Source organism: Diceros bicornis, chromosome 26 (genome assembly GCF_020826845.1).
Source record: "Diceros bicornis minor isolate mBicDic1 chromosome 26, mDicBic1.mat.cur, whole genome shotgun sequence".
In the NCBI taxonomy this organism is placed as follows: domain Eukaryota; kingdom Metazoa; phylum Chordata; class Mammalia; order Perissodactyla; family Rhinocerotidae; genus Diceros; species Diceros bicornis.
In genome coordinates, this window is record NC_080765.1 from 22938148 (window position 1) to 22956785 (window position 18638).

At 49.1% G+C, this 18638-nt stretch overlaps 1 protein-coding gene across 1 annotated transcript in view; it reads left to right on the forward strand.

The window, feature by feature from the left end:
- Positions 1–18638, forward strand: part of GTF3C1 (general transcription factor IIIC subunit 1) — a 79518-nt gene that overhangs the window by 46866 nt on the left and 14014 nt on the right. The window contains exons 20-29 of the mRNA XM_058569797.1: positions 2344–2494; positions 2910–3045; positions 3497–3578; positions 3710–3898; positions 5886–6043; positions 7972–8114; positions 10252–10333; positions 12174–12286; positions 14564–14626; positions 15375–15468. Coding sequence (XP_058425780.1) covers positions 2344–2494; positions 2910–3045; positions 3497–3578; positions 3710–3898; positions 5886–6043; positions 7972–8114; positions 10252–10333; positions 12174–12286; positions 14564–14626; positions 15375–15468 — 1211 coding nt within the window. The remainder of the gene's footprint in view (positions 1–2343; positions 2495–2909; positions 3046–3496; positions 3579–3709; positions 3899–5885; positions 6044–7971; positions 8115–10251; positions 10334–12173; positions 12287–14563; positions 14627–15374; positions 15469–18638) is intronic.

Here is an 18638-nt window from a genome sequence, read left to right on the forward strand (position 1 = left end):
TTCCAGGCGGGGAAACAGCAAGTGCAAAGGCCCCGAGTGGTGGTGGAGAAACAGAAGAGGCCGATGTGGGTGGGAGGGAGGATGGCAGCTGAGACTGAGAAGCAGGCAGGAGTCCGACTCTGGGGGCCTTGCAGGACATGGTAGAGTTTGGGTTTGTTCTAAGAGCAGCGAGAAGCCATTGGATGGTTGTGGGCAAGGAGTAGCAAGGTCACTTATGTCTTTCAAAGCTCACCCTGGCTGCTATGTGGAGAACGGTCTGAGGCGCACAAGAGTGGAAGCAGGGAGTCCAGTTAAGGGCTGTGACTGTGCAGAAGAGGTCCTCTGGTGACAGTAAAGGACAGGGGCGGGTTGGAAGGTATTTTGGAGGAAGAACCGACCAGACCTGCCAGTGGGTTGGATGACTTGGGCTTTTGGGTAAGGCCCTTGCTTGTGTCGTTTTCCTCTCTGGAATGTCCCCTGACCCACGTTCACCTCACTGATGGCCACTCCTGCTTCAACCATCACCTCTTCGAGAAAGCCTTTCCAGAATCTTTACAGTCGTCTGACTTCATTCTGTGATTTCCTTGATCACAGAAAATTTGGCTTCCATCCCCAGGGTGTCTCAAAGTGCCTGGTACACAGTTGACACTCCATAAATGTTTATCGAATGAATGGAGGGTTTGTAGAAGACTAGAGAATCTCCAGTCCAGTGTTTTTTTCCTCTAAGCCAGTTTCCATCTGGCCTTTTCTTGCCACTTCTACCAGGAGAAAAAGGATGCTGCATTCAATTTGCACCTGGGAGAGGAATCCTGTTCTCTTTCTCCTGTCACAGAGCTGAAAGATCAGAATTACACTTCGATTTTTGCAAAGCAAGAGTCCCATGTATATTTAGAATTGTTTAATGCCAACAGGGTAATGAGCAGTTGTATAGAACCTTTAATGGGTCCACACAAATTTTAGAAGAGTGTGTTTCATAGAATCCTCTGGCATTCAGTAGTGAGCTAGGCTTTTACCATTTTAGATTTTTAAAGTGCCCTAATTCCCCTGCATTTTATACCTAGATAAAAATTTGTGAACCAGTATATTATTTGCACCAGAGTTTTTCAGGCTTGACAGCTGGCTAATTTCCATCTCTTTTAGTGTTCCTGAGCAAAAATGTGGAAGGCTTATTGAGTCTGTTAATCAGGCATTGATTGTCCCTTCATTCAGCAAACATTTGAGGGGTTCTGCCCCGAGGACTTAGGGAAAAGCATAGTGTAAATAACACGTGAGCATCCTTTAAAGCAGGGGCTCCCGGAACATGAGTGTGCACAGCATCACCTGGGAGCGTGCTGAAATAAATGTGGATTCCTGGGTCCTGCCCAGAGATCTGGGTTCAGCAGACCTGGGGACGGGTTAATTCTGCATTTCTAGCAGTCAGCTTGGTGGTGCACATGAGAAGCATTGCCTTAAGTCCTCTTAGGTTCAATTGTCCACTCAAATGGATGACCTTGGGCAAACTCTTTGTAACCTCTGAGCCTCAGTTTCTTCATTTCTAAACTGGAAACACCACCACCGCTGCCTTCTGGGGCTGAGGCAAAGCTTGAACCAGATGTCTTATGTAAGTTCCAGCTGAGGGCCACAGGGCGTGAGCTCTCCGCACTGCCCCTCGCCCCCACCCAGGCCAAAGTCTCCAGCTGAGTGTGTTTTGAGGAGGTCTTTGATAGTCTGCAAATTATAACCTTCCTTTGCCTTATTCAAGCAATGGTTTTAGTAGTGTTTTATGTTTTCTTGCAAGAAATGCAATTTTCTTTATTGTGGAATAACTAAACATAATTTCTCAGCTAAATTAATACGCTTCTTGGGCACTCAGGAAACATCTGGCTGCTCTGGAGCCTAATGAGTCCAGGGAAACTGTGACGCTGTGTCGAACTATCTGTTCTGACCCCTGCCAACCCTGACCCCTGCCACCGCCACTAAGTGTAGTCATTGTCACTTCGCGCTCCTCTGTGCTGGCACCCGGGAGCTCCATGGGGCTTCCCCCAGGAAGGAAGGCACAGGTTCCTCTGCCCGTGACTCCCCGAGCCTCTTGGGCTCTCCGGGTGCCTGCTTGCCTTCCCTCTTTAATAGAGTTCAGCCTGCATGCAGACTCTTCTCGGGTTCACCCACCAGGGTTTTAACTCTCTTCCTTCTGCTCCCTCAGCCACCCTGTTAAAAGGCATTTTGTACAAAGAGGTTCTGCCGGTTTCAGACCCTCTCCTCTGGTTGGGGGAGTCTAGTCACAGAACAGAGTCCACTCTTCTCTCGCCACCCAGCAGCCCACCGTGGCCTGCCAGAACTGCAGCAGGGAGGCGTCACCAGTGCAGCTTGTGTTTGGTTTTCTAGGTGTGGTGCGCTACCCACGTGTCAGAAAGAACAGCCCCGATCAGGGCAGTGATGAGGAGGGCAGTCTGCAGAAGGAGCAGGAGAGCGCCATCGACAAGCACACTCTGGAGCACGCTCTGGAGCGCAAGAGCGCCATGATGCAGTACACCACGTGCGTCCCCGTCCCTCCACGTGCTCCCATCCCTTGACACGCTGGCCCAGTACAAGGCCGTGGGGGTCCTCGTCCCAGACTCCAGCTCCTCCGTGTCGTGCCTTGGATGTTGGACCCGGAGGGCCAGAGTCTCTGGTGCAGACGCTGCAAATTAGTGGCCACAGGCCACATCTGGCTCCAGCCCTATTTTAGTTAGCCCAACATACTGTTAACAAAAAATGAATTAGTTGCCAAAATTCACAAATTGGGATTTTTACATAAAAATCTGGGCTTTTGACAAGTTCTTCACTTCTACCTGTCAGGTGTTTTTCTAGGAAGGTAAAATTTACTTATAAAAAATGCCCCCACCCACTCCATGGGCTCTCTTTTCAGTTCCCGAGGAAGGCTCTTTTCCTGTTTATTTCCCGTTTCTCAGGGGCAGCCGTGAGGTTGTGGATGAAGGCTTGATCCCTGGAGATGGGCTGGGAGCTGCTGGGCTCGATTCCAGTTTCTACGGACACATAAAGCGCAACTGGATCTGGACCAGCTATATCATCAACGACGCCAAAAAGGTGGGCATCCACACCCAGACCACCACTGCGAGGGATCGCCTTCGCTGCTCCTCCTCCTCTCTCTCCCAGCTCGTGGTTTCTGAATTGGTCAAACCAAAATTGACCAGAGACGCAAATGTTTACTTCCATATGCTTTGCAAGTGTGTCAGGCCCCTTCAGTATCTGCCTGGCCTATTTATTTGTCAATTCTGTGAGGTGAACAGGTATTCCTGTTAAAGAAGGAGAGAAAGTCTGCGAGACAGAGGTCATACAAGAGGGAGTGCATGTGCAGTGAGAGAGTGGCAGGACTGGAGAGCCCCACCCCCTGAGGCGTGCTGGGCCAGCTTCCTGGCGGTCACTGCACAGCCATCCTCAGCTTCTTCCGCAGAGACTTGCACGCCTCGGTGCATTGTCGCTCTGGGCTCCTGGGGGTCTGTGGGAGCTTCCTTCCGGTGATGTACTTGTCTTGTAGGAGAACAGCACCTCAGAGAACGGGCTCACAGTGAGGCTCCAGACGTTTCTGTCCAAGCGCCCGTTGCCACTTGGTGCTGGAGGTATGTGTGCTGGGGGTTCACCCCAGAAATAGACTTGGTCCCAGCTCGGGGCCAACACCACCACGTTTAATCTGGCTTCTGGCCCTTACAGAGCTCATCTTGAAACGCTTATCTCCTGTGCTTATTTCTAGGCAATGGCCGGTTGAATCTCTGGGGAGAAGCCAGAGCAGGATCCGAGCTCTATGCTGGCAGGGAAGAGCAGTTTGAGATTGGCCGAGAGCCCACGCTGGACAGGAACCGGAGAGTGAGGGGTGGGAAAAGCCAGAAGCGGAAACGGCTGAAGAAGGACCCTGGAAAGAAGAACAAGAGAAAGAAAAAAGGTTCCGTCACGATCGTGGGCATTTGCTAGGCCTTCTTTGCACGTCCAGCTTGGAGATATACCGTCTCCCTGCCGCCAGGCCTGAGCTGTGCCCTCAGACTCGGGGTTCCATTTTCCCTTGATTCGTGGTGCTAACTTTGTGATTGCTGTTTTATTCTCCAAATCCAGCTGGCAGACTGAGAGATCCTTGAACTTCCTCTGTGCTTCCCTTGCTTTCTCTGTCTTTGTATTCCATAGAGGCTTTTTACTTAGTAACTCCCTCCCTAGTTCAAATTTCTAATTTCATCTCAACTGAAAAATCCTTAGTAAATTCCTCATCACAACCAGCCAAAATCCTGTTATTTTTTTGGTTTACGTTTTAACATCTGCATTTATGCTAATCAGGCCCAAGTTCAAAGTTATGTTGTATTTTTAAATTAGAGGAAAGACGGGAGTCATTTAAGCCTACAGAATCTCTTCAGATCTCATGAACCCCTCAGGTGTGGTGCCTGTTAGATTGCCATTTTGGCTTCTTCATCTGGGCAGTATTTATAGTGAAGGAGTGCAGTGAGGAGACCAGTGTCTGTGTTTTAAACCACTTTTATATCCCCTAAGTGGTCTGTGTGTTTTAACCACGATCTGACGGCTACAGCTGTTTCAGATGAAGACAGAATGTTTCAAGAGGAACCTGTTCTTTTTTTTTTTTTTTTTTGTGAGGGAGATCAGCCCTGAGCTAATATCCATGCCAATCCTCCTCTTTTTGCTGAGGAAGACAGGCCCTGGGCTAACATCTGTGCCCATCTTCCTCCACTTTAAATGGGACGCCGCCACAGCATGGCCTGACAAGCGGTTCACCGGTGCGCGCCCAGGATCGAAACCCGGGCTGCCAGCAGCAGAGTGCGAGCACTTAACCGCTACGCCACGGGGCCGGCCCTGGAACCTGTTTTCAGTGGTTCCCTTGGCTGGTGTTCACAACAGATAGCCTTGCGTCATTGGAAGGGCCCCTCAGTGTAGCCCATCCAGATATGTGTAAGATCAATTGGCTCACAAAGACCTGAATTCATTACAAGGTGAAATATGGTGATGGTGCCACCTGGAATCCCAGTGTTCTTGCTCTACTCTTCTTCTGCCTTAATTTGGGAGAAACTCGCTAAGCAGACAGTCTTCTGGAATTGGCAATAGCATATGGTGCCACCTTGTGAAACTGCCATCGGTAGCTCACCTGAGGGGAGGAGACCTCGGAAAACCCGGTGGTTAAGAGCTCAGGGTTCATATCCTGAGTCTGCTGCTTTCTAGGCTGTGTGACTTTTGGCAAGGTGCTCTATCTCGCCGTGTTTCAGATTCCTCAACTACAAAATGGGCATGATAACTGTATCCTTCTCATAGAGTTGTTGCAAAGTATTATTTTAATTATGAGATAATACATGTAAAAAGCTTAAACCAGTGCTTGGCACATAGTAAATATTCCATAATGTTAGCGACTGTTTATTTAGTAGCTACTTTGTACCAGGCACTGCACGAGGTGTTTTATACCCAGTCTCATTCAATCCTCAAGGCAGCCCTGTAGGATGGGCCTTGTTGTCCCCACGGTGCCCCAGAGTTTGCACAGTGTCTCTGAGGTCACAGAGCAGGGGAATGGTGGGGGCCTGCTCATTTGCAAACGTGCCCTGAGCACTCTCCATAAGCTTCTGTGCAAGGCGCCTTCAAAGGGCTGAGCGCCACCGTGGGAAGGATTGGAGATTGGCAGACAGCTAACAAGAGACTGCATTCAGGCTGCTCAGGCTGTCACCATGAAATGTGACCAAAGAGAAATGATGAAAGCGGTAAAAAAAGTCCGTCAGGAAGGGCTGAGTCTGTGGTTAGTTCACATGGTTTCCAACACAATGAGATTCTGATAACTGATCCCCTTGGTCACATCTAACAGCGGGGTGGGGACCCTTCCCCTCTTCAGAGTGACACCTCCAAACCAGTTGTTAGAGGCGCCCTTTCCTCTCCCCCGGTGTTCTTAGAAGAGCTCCCAGAAGAGAAAAGCAAAAAGCTGCGTTACCACGACGAGGCCGACCAGAGCGCCCTGCAGAGGATGACCCGGCTGCGCGTCACCTGGTCCATGCAGGAGGACGGGCTGCTCATTCTCTGCCGCATTGCCAGCAACGTCCTCAACACCAAGGTATTCGGCCCACCGGGCCCCTGCTCCTCCCCAGCCTCCAGCCAGCGGATCGGCTTGTCCCTCTCGGGGGAGCTCTTTCCCGTCCCACCTGCACAGGGAGGCTCATCTCACTTCCCAGGCATTTCCCAGGACCCTACAGGCCACTCCCGTTTTTGTACATTTCTTTCCAGCCTTCAGCTACGACATTTCAAGCTTTGCCAGCTGCAGGCAAAAGAGCTCAGAGCATTCTCTCTCTTCACCCGGAATCTGACCCTTTCCTGTTCCCCCCCTCCCCTCATCTGCCTGAAAAACTCCTATTTATCTTTCAGTAACTGCATATTGTCTCTGGAAAGGCTTCATTGATCCTGCCAAATGGAAGTAATTACTGTGTTCTCTCTCCGTCCCTTGGACATAAACTTTTCATGCTGCTTCTGTTGCTTCTGGCACCTCTTGGCCCACTGGAGTGGCTGCTCCTCAAGGCAAAGAGACTCTTGTTTGTTTTCATAGCTGCAGCCCCTAGCACGGTGCCTGCCACACAACGGTCACACAGTCAGTATTCACTGAGTCAGTGCGGAACGGTGACGTGGCCTTGGCCTGGCTCCCCAGCTTTCTCATGGTTCTCTCCCCTGCCTTCTGCGCCACACGTCCCCATACTCATGTGTCCTCCCGGCCTGTGTCCCTGGATCCCCAGCAAGCGGGGAGGGACTTGCTTCCTGTCTAGCAAACTCTTCCCCTTTCCTCTGATGTCACTGCATCCAAGAAGGCTCCACAGCCCAAGCCAGAGTTCATCTCCTCACCACGTTCCCAAAGCAGCCTCACTGACTCCTAGTCTGTCTGTTCTCACACATTGTGCTGTTCTGATCGTCTCAGTTTGCAGCAAGGCATGAGGAGAGCAATCCAGGTGGGCAAGTGTCCAGTCACACTGGTTCACAGAAGCCCCCAGGAGAATGAGCTCTGCCATCGTCCAGTCCAGGGCCCCTGCCAGGTGGTGATACCCCAAGTAGAGTCGGTGAGGCAGCTTCCTAAGAGCCCCATTTGTGTTTCCTGTTCTCAACCATACCAGCCACGAGAAACCGACTTAGAGGTCCTGAGCCCCGGATGCTCTTTGCCTGCAGGCTCATTGGATCCCTTTTCTTGACCATTTTCCCGGATTCTCTCACCCCTCCACTCCCTCCTAAATTCCAACCCAGTCCGTTCTCCAGAGAAGAACCTGAAGGTGATGTGTTGCCGTCCCCGATTTCCATTCCCTGCCTCTACAATGGCTTTTTCATCACAACATGGTGGGAGGGGTGTGCCTCCCTCCACCCATCCTTGATGCAGCTGGAGAAGCCAGGAGAGTCCCGCACGGGTCAGGGTCAGCAGAGCCTCCACTCCTCACGTGAACTTACACCATATTCTTGGGCCACCTCGTTCTGGGGCTATAAGAAAATAATCTTGTCATCAAGCCCCTTCCTTATCTCCACTCTGCCTTCCTGTGTGTGTTGACTGTGACGTTCTCCTGAGTCTGCTAATGTAGTACATTCTGTTTCCATTAGTATGAGCTACAGGGACAGTACACAGAATGTTTCTGAGCACACATAAAATAATGAAGCCTGTAAAACCCTCTAACTGAACACATCTTATATTCTCGTAATCTACCCTATCATATTGCCCTTCCAGTCCATAGTCCCCGACACCCTCCGAGCACCTCCATGACTTGTCAAAAGGCACTCTTTTCCCACGGGGCTTAGAGGATTTGCCTTATTCTTCTCTGCCCAGCATCTCACTCAGTGCCAGGCACATGGTCAGTGCCCAGAAAATGTGATGGAGTACATGTGTGAGGTGACAGTTTTGAGTATCTTTGAGGAAAGAGGCTCCACAGTGTGTCTTTTCCCCACTCCTTTATGTTAATGACCCGTAAGGTGGGCTCTGAGGATACTGATTGTCCGTCTTGGCTCTGTTTGATCCAGGTGAAGGGCCCATTTGTCCCCTGGCAGGTCGTGCGGGACATTTTGCACGCGACCTTTGAAGAGTCTTTGGATAAAACATCGCATTCGGTTGGACGAAGATCTCGCTACATAGTCAAAAACCCACAAGCCTATCTGAACTATAAGTAAGCTTTGTTTGAACTTTCGTGACTCCAGGACAAGGTGGTTGCGTGCTCCTCGTTCATTCTTCGCTCTTCTTTCACCCCGTTTACTTAGGAGCCCAGCGTAAATCCAGAGAGGGCACTCTGAGTCGCCCAGTGGCACACCCACAGTCCGTCCAAGTGCTGGAGTTTGGTAGTCAGATTGTCCTTGGTTTTTGGAGGTCTGGGCCTGATTCCAGCACTTTCACACGCAGGGTATTGTTTGGACTTGAGAACAGCCTTGTGAAGTAGATGCTATTATCCTTTGTTACAGATAAAGAAACGGAGGCTAAACGGGTTAGATGACTTACTGGATGTCACATCTGTAGCATGTGGTGAGGCAGAGGCATCTGCTGAGTGTCACTATTGTGTTTAGCCCTCCAGAGCAGCTCTTGATCTCTGTGTCGGTGGCCTGTCACATGGGTCCCTCCAGGAAGAAGCTAGACAGGACCGCAGTCATTGGACCAAGTGCACTCAGCCGTGTCCTCAGCAGAGCTGGGTGTTCCCTACGTTTTTCCTGACCACGGCCTTGTTTGTGTGGGATGGCAGCTGGCTGGGAGTTGCAGAGCATCCCCTTGTGGTTTGCCTGTTGCCAGCGAGGCTGCTCCACTCCCCTCCTTCTCGCAGGGCTAGGACATAAAGCCATTGTCAGCCTCGTCAGGCTCCTACAACTCCTCCACAGGCTTGGGCTTGAGTGGGGAGGACCAGAGAGCATCCAAATGGTGTAGGGAGGTGCCCAGGCGTAGCTGCCAGCATAAGAGTGGGGCCGGGAGGGGACACATGGCAGGGTCGGGAAGAACCACCTCCACCAACTGATCGTTCACGCCATGGGTCCGTAGGAGAGGTTGGCTCCGGGTGGATTCTGAGCCTTGGGCTGCTGCTGTCAGCCAGACTGTAGAGAGAAATTGGCCCAGCCTTGGATTGTGGAGGAAACTGGACTCTAGCCAAAGTTTCTCAACCTGGGCACTATGGACATCTGGGGCCGGATAATTCTTTGTAGTGGGGGCTGTCCTGTGTGCTGTAGGATGTTTAACCAGTAGCACACTCCGCCCTCGTTGTGACAATCAAAAATGTCTTCAGAAGTCCCCTGGGGGGCCCAATCACCCCAGTTGAGAACCACTGGGTTACACATACCAAGGGGCCTTCCTGTGTGAAGCCACTTTCCCCTGTGCATAGAATCTTAGACTTTTCTGTCTGAAAGGGCTATGATTACCTAGTCCAAACTCCTCCTTTCTCAGAGTGGAAACAGGCCAGAAAGAGGCCACGAGTTGGTCAAGGTGACAGTGAGTTGGCAGTAAAGTGAGCTCTGGAAGCTGGGCTTCCTGGCCCCGCCTGATGCTCCTCCTCTTGTCCCGCAGCAGCCAGGGAGGGGAACATGGGGCTGCGGGGTTAACAGGCCGGGGACTCCGTCTTCGTGCAGCTCAGAGCTGTGGGACCTGGGACAGGGCATCTGTCCCCTCGGAGGCTGTTTCCTCACCTGTGAACAGGATGCTAATACCTATAATAACCACACCTGCCTCGGCCCTCGGCACGTGTGTGGCCTCAGGGTCCCCTTCTTCTCACCAAGCTACAAAATGGAATGACAGTCTCTACCTTGCAAGGTCTTTCTGCAGGGTGAAGTGCCCAGCTCCTAGGAGCCCAGCAAACACTTGTCTTTCCCTATGTGTCCTTTTGGCCAGGTCAGCCTCTCCTTATGTCATAGAGAAATGAGGAGTTGTGGAGTGGACAAACAGTGCTTTGGAGGAGATTAGAGCTCTCAGTAATAATAAACACCAGTGCCTAGATAATATTTAAACTTACAGTCTACTTTCACATAGGTCATCTCGTTTGGTCCTGACCAAATCTCTGTGAGGGGCAGGTGGGCGTTACTGTTCTCAGTTTACACGTGGAGGACAGAAGCTCAGAGAAGCCAGCATGTAAAGTGTGAGCAGTGACAGGCCTGGCTTGGATCAGGTTCACTGACCCCAAATCCTTCATTTTTAAAAGCTATACCCAACAGGTATATAAGTAAATCCTACCTCAGGGTTAGGCAAAGCCGGACGTGTTAGAACAGAAACCTTCTGATGGTTCTGAACGAGACATCATTACAATTCCCAGCCTTTCTTTTGGTCTCTCTCTGCAGGGTCTGCCTAGCCGAGGTGTACCAAGATAAGGCACTTGTTGGAGATTTCATGAGTCGAAAATGTGACTATGACAACCCGAAGGTAGGCCCCGTGCAATTGTTGAGTTTGGCCTGCTCTGAAGGCAGGGGCTTCTAGGTTCTAGTCTGGTCCCCTGGGTCCCATGGTGCCTTTGCCAGCCTCACAAACATGGACTTTTCTTCCTGCTCTTTCGGGAAATCAACTTGTCGGTTCTGTGGCTCCCCCATCAGTTTTTAAAGACGAGTAGAATTTGCAGTGCTGCTGTGCCTTGGGCCTATTTTGTTAAGAAAATAGGGTAGCTCTTCAGAAGTTACAGACAACTAGACTTCCTGGAAAGCTTATGGATAGGGTATGTGTTTTCTCTGAGTCTTCTGTCCCGGTGGGGCTGGGACGGTAACTGACAAGGAAGAAAGCTGTCTTTCAGACCCAGACTTCTCTTCCCTTTGGCTCAGAGTCCGCTCGTCCCTTGCCGTTGAGCTAACACTGGTCTGCACTGTGTGTGTCGGGACTTGCAGCAGGCGAGGCCAATCAAAGTGGAGATCCAGCCCTTCCCTCAGGGAGCTGTGGGCGGAGGGATGGGCAGAGAAGTAAATGGGCACCTCAGAACAGCACGGTCACCCTGAGAGGAAAGTGTAGGCCCACGGAGGTCACCAAGGGAAAGCAGGAGTGCTTTTGATGCAAGTGACAGAAAAACAACTTAACAGGGGCTTAAGGCTTCCATTTCCCACATGCCAAGCAGCCTGGAGCTAGGCAGTCCCAGGCAATTGCAGCAGAGCAGAGCTGTCATCAAGGACCCAGGTTCATACCGTCACACTTCACTCCCAGTCCCTGGTGGTCACCTGTCCATCCTCATGCCAGTCACCTCATGGTTGCCAGTTGCCTGCTGGAGCTCAGGTCTTCACAGCAGAATCCCAGGGCAGGAAGAAGTGGGGAGAGGGCCTCCACTGGGCCCACCGGGCCCTTGTATCATAGAGGAAACAGCCTTTCCTAGAAGCCCCTGAGCTTGCCGTCATCAGCTTAGACCCGACCTGACTCATCCTGGGGGGCTGGGCCTGCTTCCCCCAAACCAAGTCGGGGCTGGCTCTGCTACTAAGACCAGGATGAAGAAAGTGGGCGACCCACAGCATCTACTTCTGAGGGCTTTTCAAAGGTGTCGGCACTGAACCCAGACTCAGAGATGAGGCACCAGCTGAGGCCAAGGCAGTGAAAGAAGGGGAGGTGGCCTGTGGGCGCAGTAATGGGCAGCTGTAGTGAGGTGCAGCAGAGGAGGAGCGAGAATTCTGTGTTGGACCCCAGGTGACATGGTCGGTTTGCTGGCCACACTGTGGAGGGTGAATTGCAGGTGTGAGACTGGAGGCAGTGGGGAAGTGAGGAGGCTGCGCTGTGATCTGAGTCTGGACTGGGAGGGTCGCAGTGTGGGTGTAGACGAGGGGGAGGATTTGGGGTGCACGGTTGAGTGTGGCCCTGCAGGAGAAGGAGGAGGGGGACTCACAGGGTGAGCCAGGGAGGAGCAGACCTGGGAGGAGGGAGGTGATGGGAGCCCAGGCCTGCTGACTGGAGGCGTGCGGTGGGCATTCTGGGGCCTGTGTGGGACATGTTTGTGTCTCCCCCCGGGGCTCTGGAGAGAGAGCTGGCGGTGCAGGTGTGAGGGCCGTCGGCGTATGGGTGCCTGCTTGGCAGCAGGTGCTCCAAATCCCTGAGCAGAGCGGTGAGCGTATGTCTCCTTCCCGGATGGACTTGGTGGGCTACAGAGGCAGGAGGGCAGAGGAGGTGGCACTTCCCAGTCAGGTCCTGGGAGCTCGCTGCCCCGGGAGCTGGTTACAAGATGTGTCTTGATGTTTCTTAGCGATACCTCCCTTCGGGGAGAGAAAGAGCTTAACATCTCATTCTCTCATGTTAAAAGGTTTGCGCCAACGAGTTTAAAGAATTCGTGGAGAAGCTTAAAGAGAAGTTCAGTTCAGCCCTAAGGAATCCGAACCTTGAAATCCCAGACACACTCCAGGAGCTGTTTGCCAAGTAAGGTTTTTCTGGGAAGGTTCTGTGTGATCCTTGCGTGACAAGAGGAAAAGTCTGCCCTGGTCAGCAGTTCCACTTGGCCTTGCAGCTAACCCTGCTGTCCCTCCTGACTCTGGTCCACCTCATCTCCTCTCACGGCAGCTTGAAAATGGGGAGGCCACTGCCATCCCCATACCCACCAGGCACTCGTGTTCACTCTCCCATTGGGCCCTGCTGCTGACTTAGTTCAGGCTTTCTCAGGTGGCTGGTGTGCTTTTGCCAAGATTGCTCATTTGACATATGAGGAAGCTCCAAGATATAAGGAACTTGCCCAAGGTCACGGTGCTTGTGGACAGCAGGCCACGATTTGAACATAGGTGGGTCTGACTCCAGAGCCCTAGCTCTTTCCAACTCAGCCACTCGATGTCTTGAAGAATGTACATGGGTTTGAGCACAGAACTTGTAAAATTTTAAAATCTTGATTTCTGTAAGCCAGGCCTATTTCCTCTGCTTAATCTAAACGTGAAACCCTTCTCTTCACCATCCTCATCAAAAAGTCATTCTGTGGACAACATCGATGGGCATCGAGGGTATTATGCAAAGTGAAATAAGTCAGAAGGAGAAGGTCAAATACCATATGATCTCACTCATTAAGTAGTAGATAATAACAACAACAAACAAACACATAGAGACAGAGATTGGATTGGTGGTTACCAGAGGGGAAGAGGGGCGGGAGGAGGGCGAAAGAGAGATAATTAGGCACATGTATGTGGTGATGGATTGTAGTTAGTATTTGGGTGGTGAACATGAGAACATGATGTAATCCATGCAGAAACAGAAGTATAATGATGTACACCTGAAATTTATACAATGTTATAAACCAATGTTACCACAATAAACAAACAAACAAACAAAAAGTCCCTCTAGCCACCGTATTTCTGAATTCTTCCTAATGACGTTCATCGATTAGTTTCTATCTGTGACCTCTGCAGTACCTTTGCAGTTAGCCCTCTGTGTTTTAGTTGATCTCATTCTTTCATTCATCCAACAAATAATTTGTGTAGTGCCCGCTGTGCCAGGCCTGAGGAGCAATTTGAAGTCATTTTCAGATCTGACACTCTTTAGCTATTTTTTGGGTTTTGGTTTTGCAGTAAACTGTTCCCCAGAATTCCCAAATGGCATGGTTTACATTCAGTCTTAAAAATGTTTCAAAGGTCTGGTTTACCTGTCTGTAATTTACATCTGCACATATTTTCAGTAAAGTTCTGGGGCAACTTTTAGTTTTAAAAGAAGACAGTTGAAATATTTTTAGAGGAGAGTTCATGAGCCATTTAGAAGGAAGAAAAAAATTTCAGTTGTAACAGTTTAAATTTGATTTTGAGCATTCTGGCAAGCAAGGCAAAAAAGAAAATGTTTCCAAATATTTCCTTGTTTACTAAAAATAGTTCACATGTTTCTCTGAAAAGGTACTTTTTTTTGAATTTACTATTGCAAAGATGAATTTTGTCTTTAGTTTTATAGAAACCAAAGCAATGTCTTACAAATAAATGGCCGTGTTTTTTAAAAAGTCAGTTCTACGGGGCCGGCCCCGTGGCTTAGTGGTTAAGTGAGCGCGCTCTGCTGCTGGCGACCCGGGTTCGGATCCCGGGCTCGCACCGGCGCGCTGCTTCTCTGGCCATGCTGAGGCTGCGTCCCACGTACAGCAGCTGGAGGGGTGTGCAGCTGTGACACACAACTGTCTACTGGGGCTTTGGGGGGAAAAAAATAAATAAATAAAAGTCTTTAAAAAAAAAAAAGTCAGTTCTACGATTTATTCTTGTATTTATTTGCTTTGTATGAGCACAATAAAACAGCATTACATGAAGCTCAGAGAAAAAGATGGGGCAGTAATCTGCAATCCCAACACCTAACACAGCTACTGCCTTTTGGGGGTTTTCCTCCAGTTTTCTTTCTTGTGCTTGTTTTTAGTCATAATGAGCCCACAATTTTATGTCCTCCCCCCTTAACAGTTAACAGTAGCTCCCTGCCAGTTACCACATTTCCCTGTTGCTTCATAAGTGTCCAGTAAAGGAACATTTTCTCATTTTTTCAACCCTCATTTTTTTTTAACATATGCATTTGATGGGCAGAATATGGTATTTTCTCATTTTAATTTACATCAACATGTTTGAATTTTTAGTGAGTTTAACATTTTTTTCAACATTTTAGCCAGTAAATGGCATCTTGGGCAAGCAGCAGCTTGGTTAGTGAAGGTCTGCCTTGTTGCACTGACATGCTCTTCTTTTGTTTCTTCTATAGATACCGAGTTTTGGCGATTGGAGACGAAAAAGATCACCTCAGGAAAGAGGATGAACTTAGTAGGCAAGTACTGACATACGGGGTGTGCTTTCCTCAGCTGCTTAATTGAGTTGCCTGCAGCCTAGCACAGGGGTCATCTGGGGCCACATCTAGCCTGCCACCTGATTTTGTAAATAAAGTTTTATTGGAACACAGCCATGTCCGTTCTGTGTCTTACCTCTGCTGCCCTCTTGCTGTAACGTCAGAGTTGAGTGGTTGCCGCAGAGACCATATAGCCGATGAAGACTAAATTATTTATTGTCTGGCCCTTTACGGGAAAAGTCTGCTGGCCCCTAACCTTGCATACCACTGGCCGAGCCTTAAGGTGGTGGAGAGGGTTGGAACTCAGCCCATGAGCTTTGTTAGCAGAACTCTGGTTGGAAAGCTCAGCTTTTTTTTTTCCATCTTGGATAATCAATACTCAGTTTGATTTTAGCTCTATTTCAGTGAGAAGCCGATTCTCTTTGAAGAAAGACTTGTTTAAAATTGGATGAAAAGAAAATAAAAGCACTAACCACATTTGTCAGTTGTTATGAAAACTTGTTGTCCAGGTTTTGACACCCTTACCCACTAGACTGTAACTATTTTCCTACAAAAATTGACCAGTTAAAAAACGTTGTTTATTTTGTTTTGGTGTATGAATAGTTTTGGCACTCATGGCACTGTCGTGAGACTGAAAACTTTTTTTTAAGGAGAACTGAACCTACCCAAGATGCGCGGCGGCCTGCAGCCCGTGGCCTCATGTTGCTCTCCCCCACCCCCTCTCTTCCAGCGTGGACGACGTCCACTTTCTCGTGCTCCAGAACCTGATGCAGAGCACGCTGGCCCTCTCGGACCGTCAGATGAAGTCCTGCCAGTCGTTTCAGGTGGGTGTCAGAGACCCAGCGTCAGCTTCGCGGTCACACTGCGGGACTTGGGGCCCTTCAGAGCCTGGTGCTGTGTGAGGTTTTGCTCATCTCTTCTCAGCTGTGGAGTGTCAGGGGGCCCTCACTCCTTTCATCTTTGAAGTGTGGGTGCAAGGTCCAGGGCCCTCCAAAATCCCTCCCAGTGCTGAGGTTCTGAGGCTCATGTTTAAGGCAGAAAATGAGGCAGAAGAGGAACTGAGACGTGACAGAAGAACTGAGACTGTGTTGAGCTATACAGCAGAACTTTTCAAGTTCTAACTTACAAGTATCAAAGTGTTCTGATTGTTAGGGATCACCACATGGGAAGCTGCCTTCTGCAGGCAATGAGTCTTATCTATCTCCTGAGAACTGATTAGAACTACAATGCTGCTCTATTGTGGCTGAATGAGGATGAAACGGGAAGGCAAATCTCCTTTAATTCTACCTTGAGCCTGAGAAGGGGGTGGTATTAATACTCTTACAAATATGGAAACTTGAGGTTCAAAGAAATGATAAAACATGTGCCCAAGATCACGCAGCTCATTCATCAAACCTGAGTCCATGTGGCTCCAAGGCCCCAGCAGGGAAGTCCTAAGAGGGACCTGCTCCCTGCTCCCCAAGCCAGGGCTTCCCTCATTTTTCTTTTTTTTTTTTTTTTTGTGAGGAAGATCAGCTCTGAGCTAACATCCATGCTAATCCTCCTCTTTTTTGCTGAGGAAGACCGACTCTGAGCTAACATCTATTGCCAATCCTCCTCCATTCCCCCCCCCAGCCCAGAGCCCCAGTAGATAGTTGTATGTCATAGTTGCACATGCTTCTAGTTGCTGTATGTGGGACATGGCCTCAGCATGGCCGGAGAAGCGGTGCATCGGTGTGCACCTGGGATCTGAACCCGGGCCGCCAGTAGTGGAGCACGCGCACTTAACCGCTAAGCCACGGGGCCAGCCCCCTCGTTTTTAGTATAAAATCACACAAGTGTATTCCAAGTAGAACCTTTCTGCTTTTGTGTTTAATCTGTAAACCTAAAACTTAGCTCCCATGGCTTACATTGCCAAATCAACCCAGTTTGGAACGTAAGAAAAAAAAAATTAAACAATGGCTGGTGTTATTTCTAATCCCACTGGTCTGTTTACTTGTGATGCCTGGGAGTCAGCTAGAGAGCTCTTTAGCACGTGGATGCCAGGCCCCGCCCCCAGAGATTGCAGTCAAGAATAGAGGGCCTGGGACCCTGACGAGTGCGTGCTGCCCATCCCCAGGGTTCTGATGAAGGCTCCATGGACCACCTTGGGGAAACAATGGTGTAGACTCAGCTTGGGTATGACAAATATTTCCTAGGCGGGTACTTGTTACTTTGGCCACAGGGGAGTTGAGGGGGGCTGGGGGAAATGGAACTATTTTTTTTTTTTTTTTTTTTAAGTTTTATTTTTTATTTTTTGTGAGGAAGATCAGCCCTGAGCTAACATCCAGGCCAAGCCTCCTCTTTTTGCTGAGGAAGACCGGCCCTGAGCTAACATCTGTGCCCATCTTTCTCCACTCTACATCGGACGCTGCCACATCATGGCCTGACAAGCGGTGCGTCGGTGTGCGCCCGGGATCTGAACCTGGGCTGCCAGCAGCAGAGCGCACGCAGTTAACCGCTACGCCACAGGGCTGACCCCGAAATGAAACTATTTAAGGATAACAAGTGGCCAGGTTTAAACATAGTGCTTCAGAGCATCGCCTTAGGCCAAGTGGTTTTGCAGCAGTGGCCAGGCCTCTGCAAACCCAAGACTGAGTGTTAACTCTATCACTTTTTTAAAATTTTTTTTATTGAGGTCACATTGGTTTATAACATTATATAAATTTCAGCTGTACATCATTGTTTTTTGACTTCTGTATAGACTGCATCATGTTCACCACCAAAAGTCTAGTTGCCACCTGTCACCATACAGATGTGCTCCTTCACCCCTTTTACCCTCCCTCAGCCCCCTTCCCCTCTGGTAACTACCAGTCTGTTCTCTGTATCTGTGTGTTTGTTTATCTTCCACCTACGAGTGAAGTCATGTGGAAATTGTCTTTCTCCATCTGACTTATTTCACTTAGAATAATTTCCTCAAGGTCCATCCATGCTGTCACAAATGACAAGATTTCATCTTTTTTTTTTATGGCTGAGTAGTATTCCATTGTGTGTGTGTGTGTATGTGTGTGTGTGTGTATACCACAGCTTCTTTATCCACTCATCCACTGATGGGCACATAGGTGGCTTCCACATCTTGGCTATTGTGAATATGCTGCAATGAACATAGAGGTATAAAATCAACATACAAAAATCAATTGTGTTTCTATACACCAACAACAAACTATCAAAAAGAGAAATCAAGAATACAGTCCCATTTACAATGGCAACAAAAAGAATAAAATACCTAGGAGTAAATTTAACTAAGGAGGTGAAAGACCTGTATACTGAAAACTATAAGACATTATTGAAAGAAATTGAAGAAGACATGAAGAAATGGAAAGATATTCTATGCTCATGGATTGGAAGAATTAACATAGTTAAAATGTCCATACTACCTAAAGCAATCTACAGATTCAATGCAATCCCAATCAGAATCCCAAAGACATTTTTCACATAAATAGAACAAAGAGTCCTAAAATTTATGGAACAACGAAAGACTCCAAATAGCCAAAGCAATCCTGAGTAAAAAGAACAAATCTGGGGGCCAGCCCAGTGGCATAGTGGTTAAGTTCACATGCCCCGCTTCAACTGCCTGGGGTTCGCGGGTTTGGATCTTGGGTGTGGACCTACACACCACTTATCGAGCCATGCTGTGGCGGTGTCCCGTATAAAGTAGAGGAAGATGGGCACGGATGTTAGCCTAGGGCCAGTCTTCCTCACAGATGTTAGCTCAGGCCTAATCTTACTCAAAAAAAAAGAACAAATCTGGAGATGTCATACTCCCTGATTTCAAAATATACTACAAAGCTATAGTAATCAAAACAGCTAGGTACTGGCAGGAAAACACACACAGATCCATGGAACAGAATCGAGAGCCCAGAAATAAAACCACACGTCTATGGACAGCTGATCTTCAACAAAGAAGCCAGGAACATACAATGGGGAAAGTCTCTTCAATACATGGTGCTGGGAAAACTGGACAGCCACATGCAGA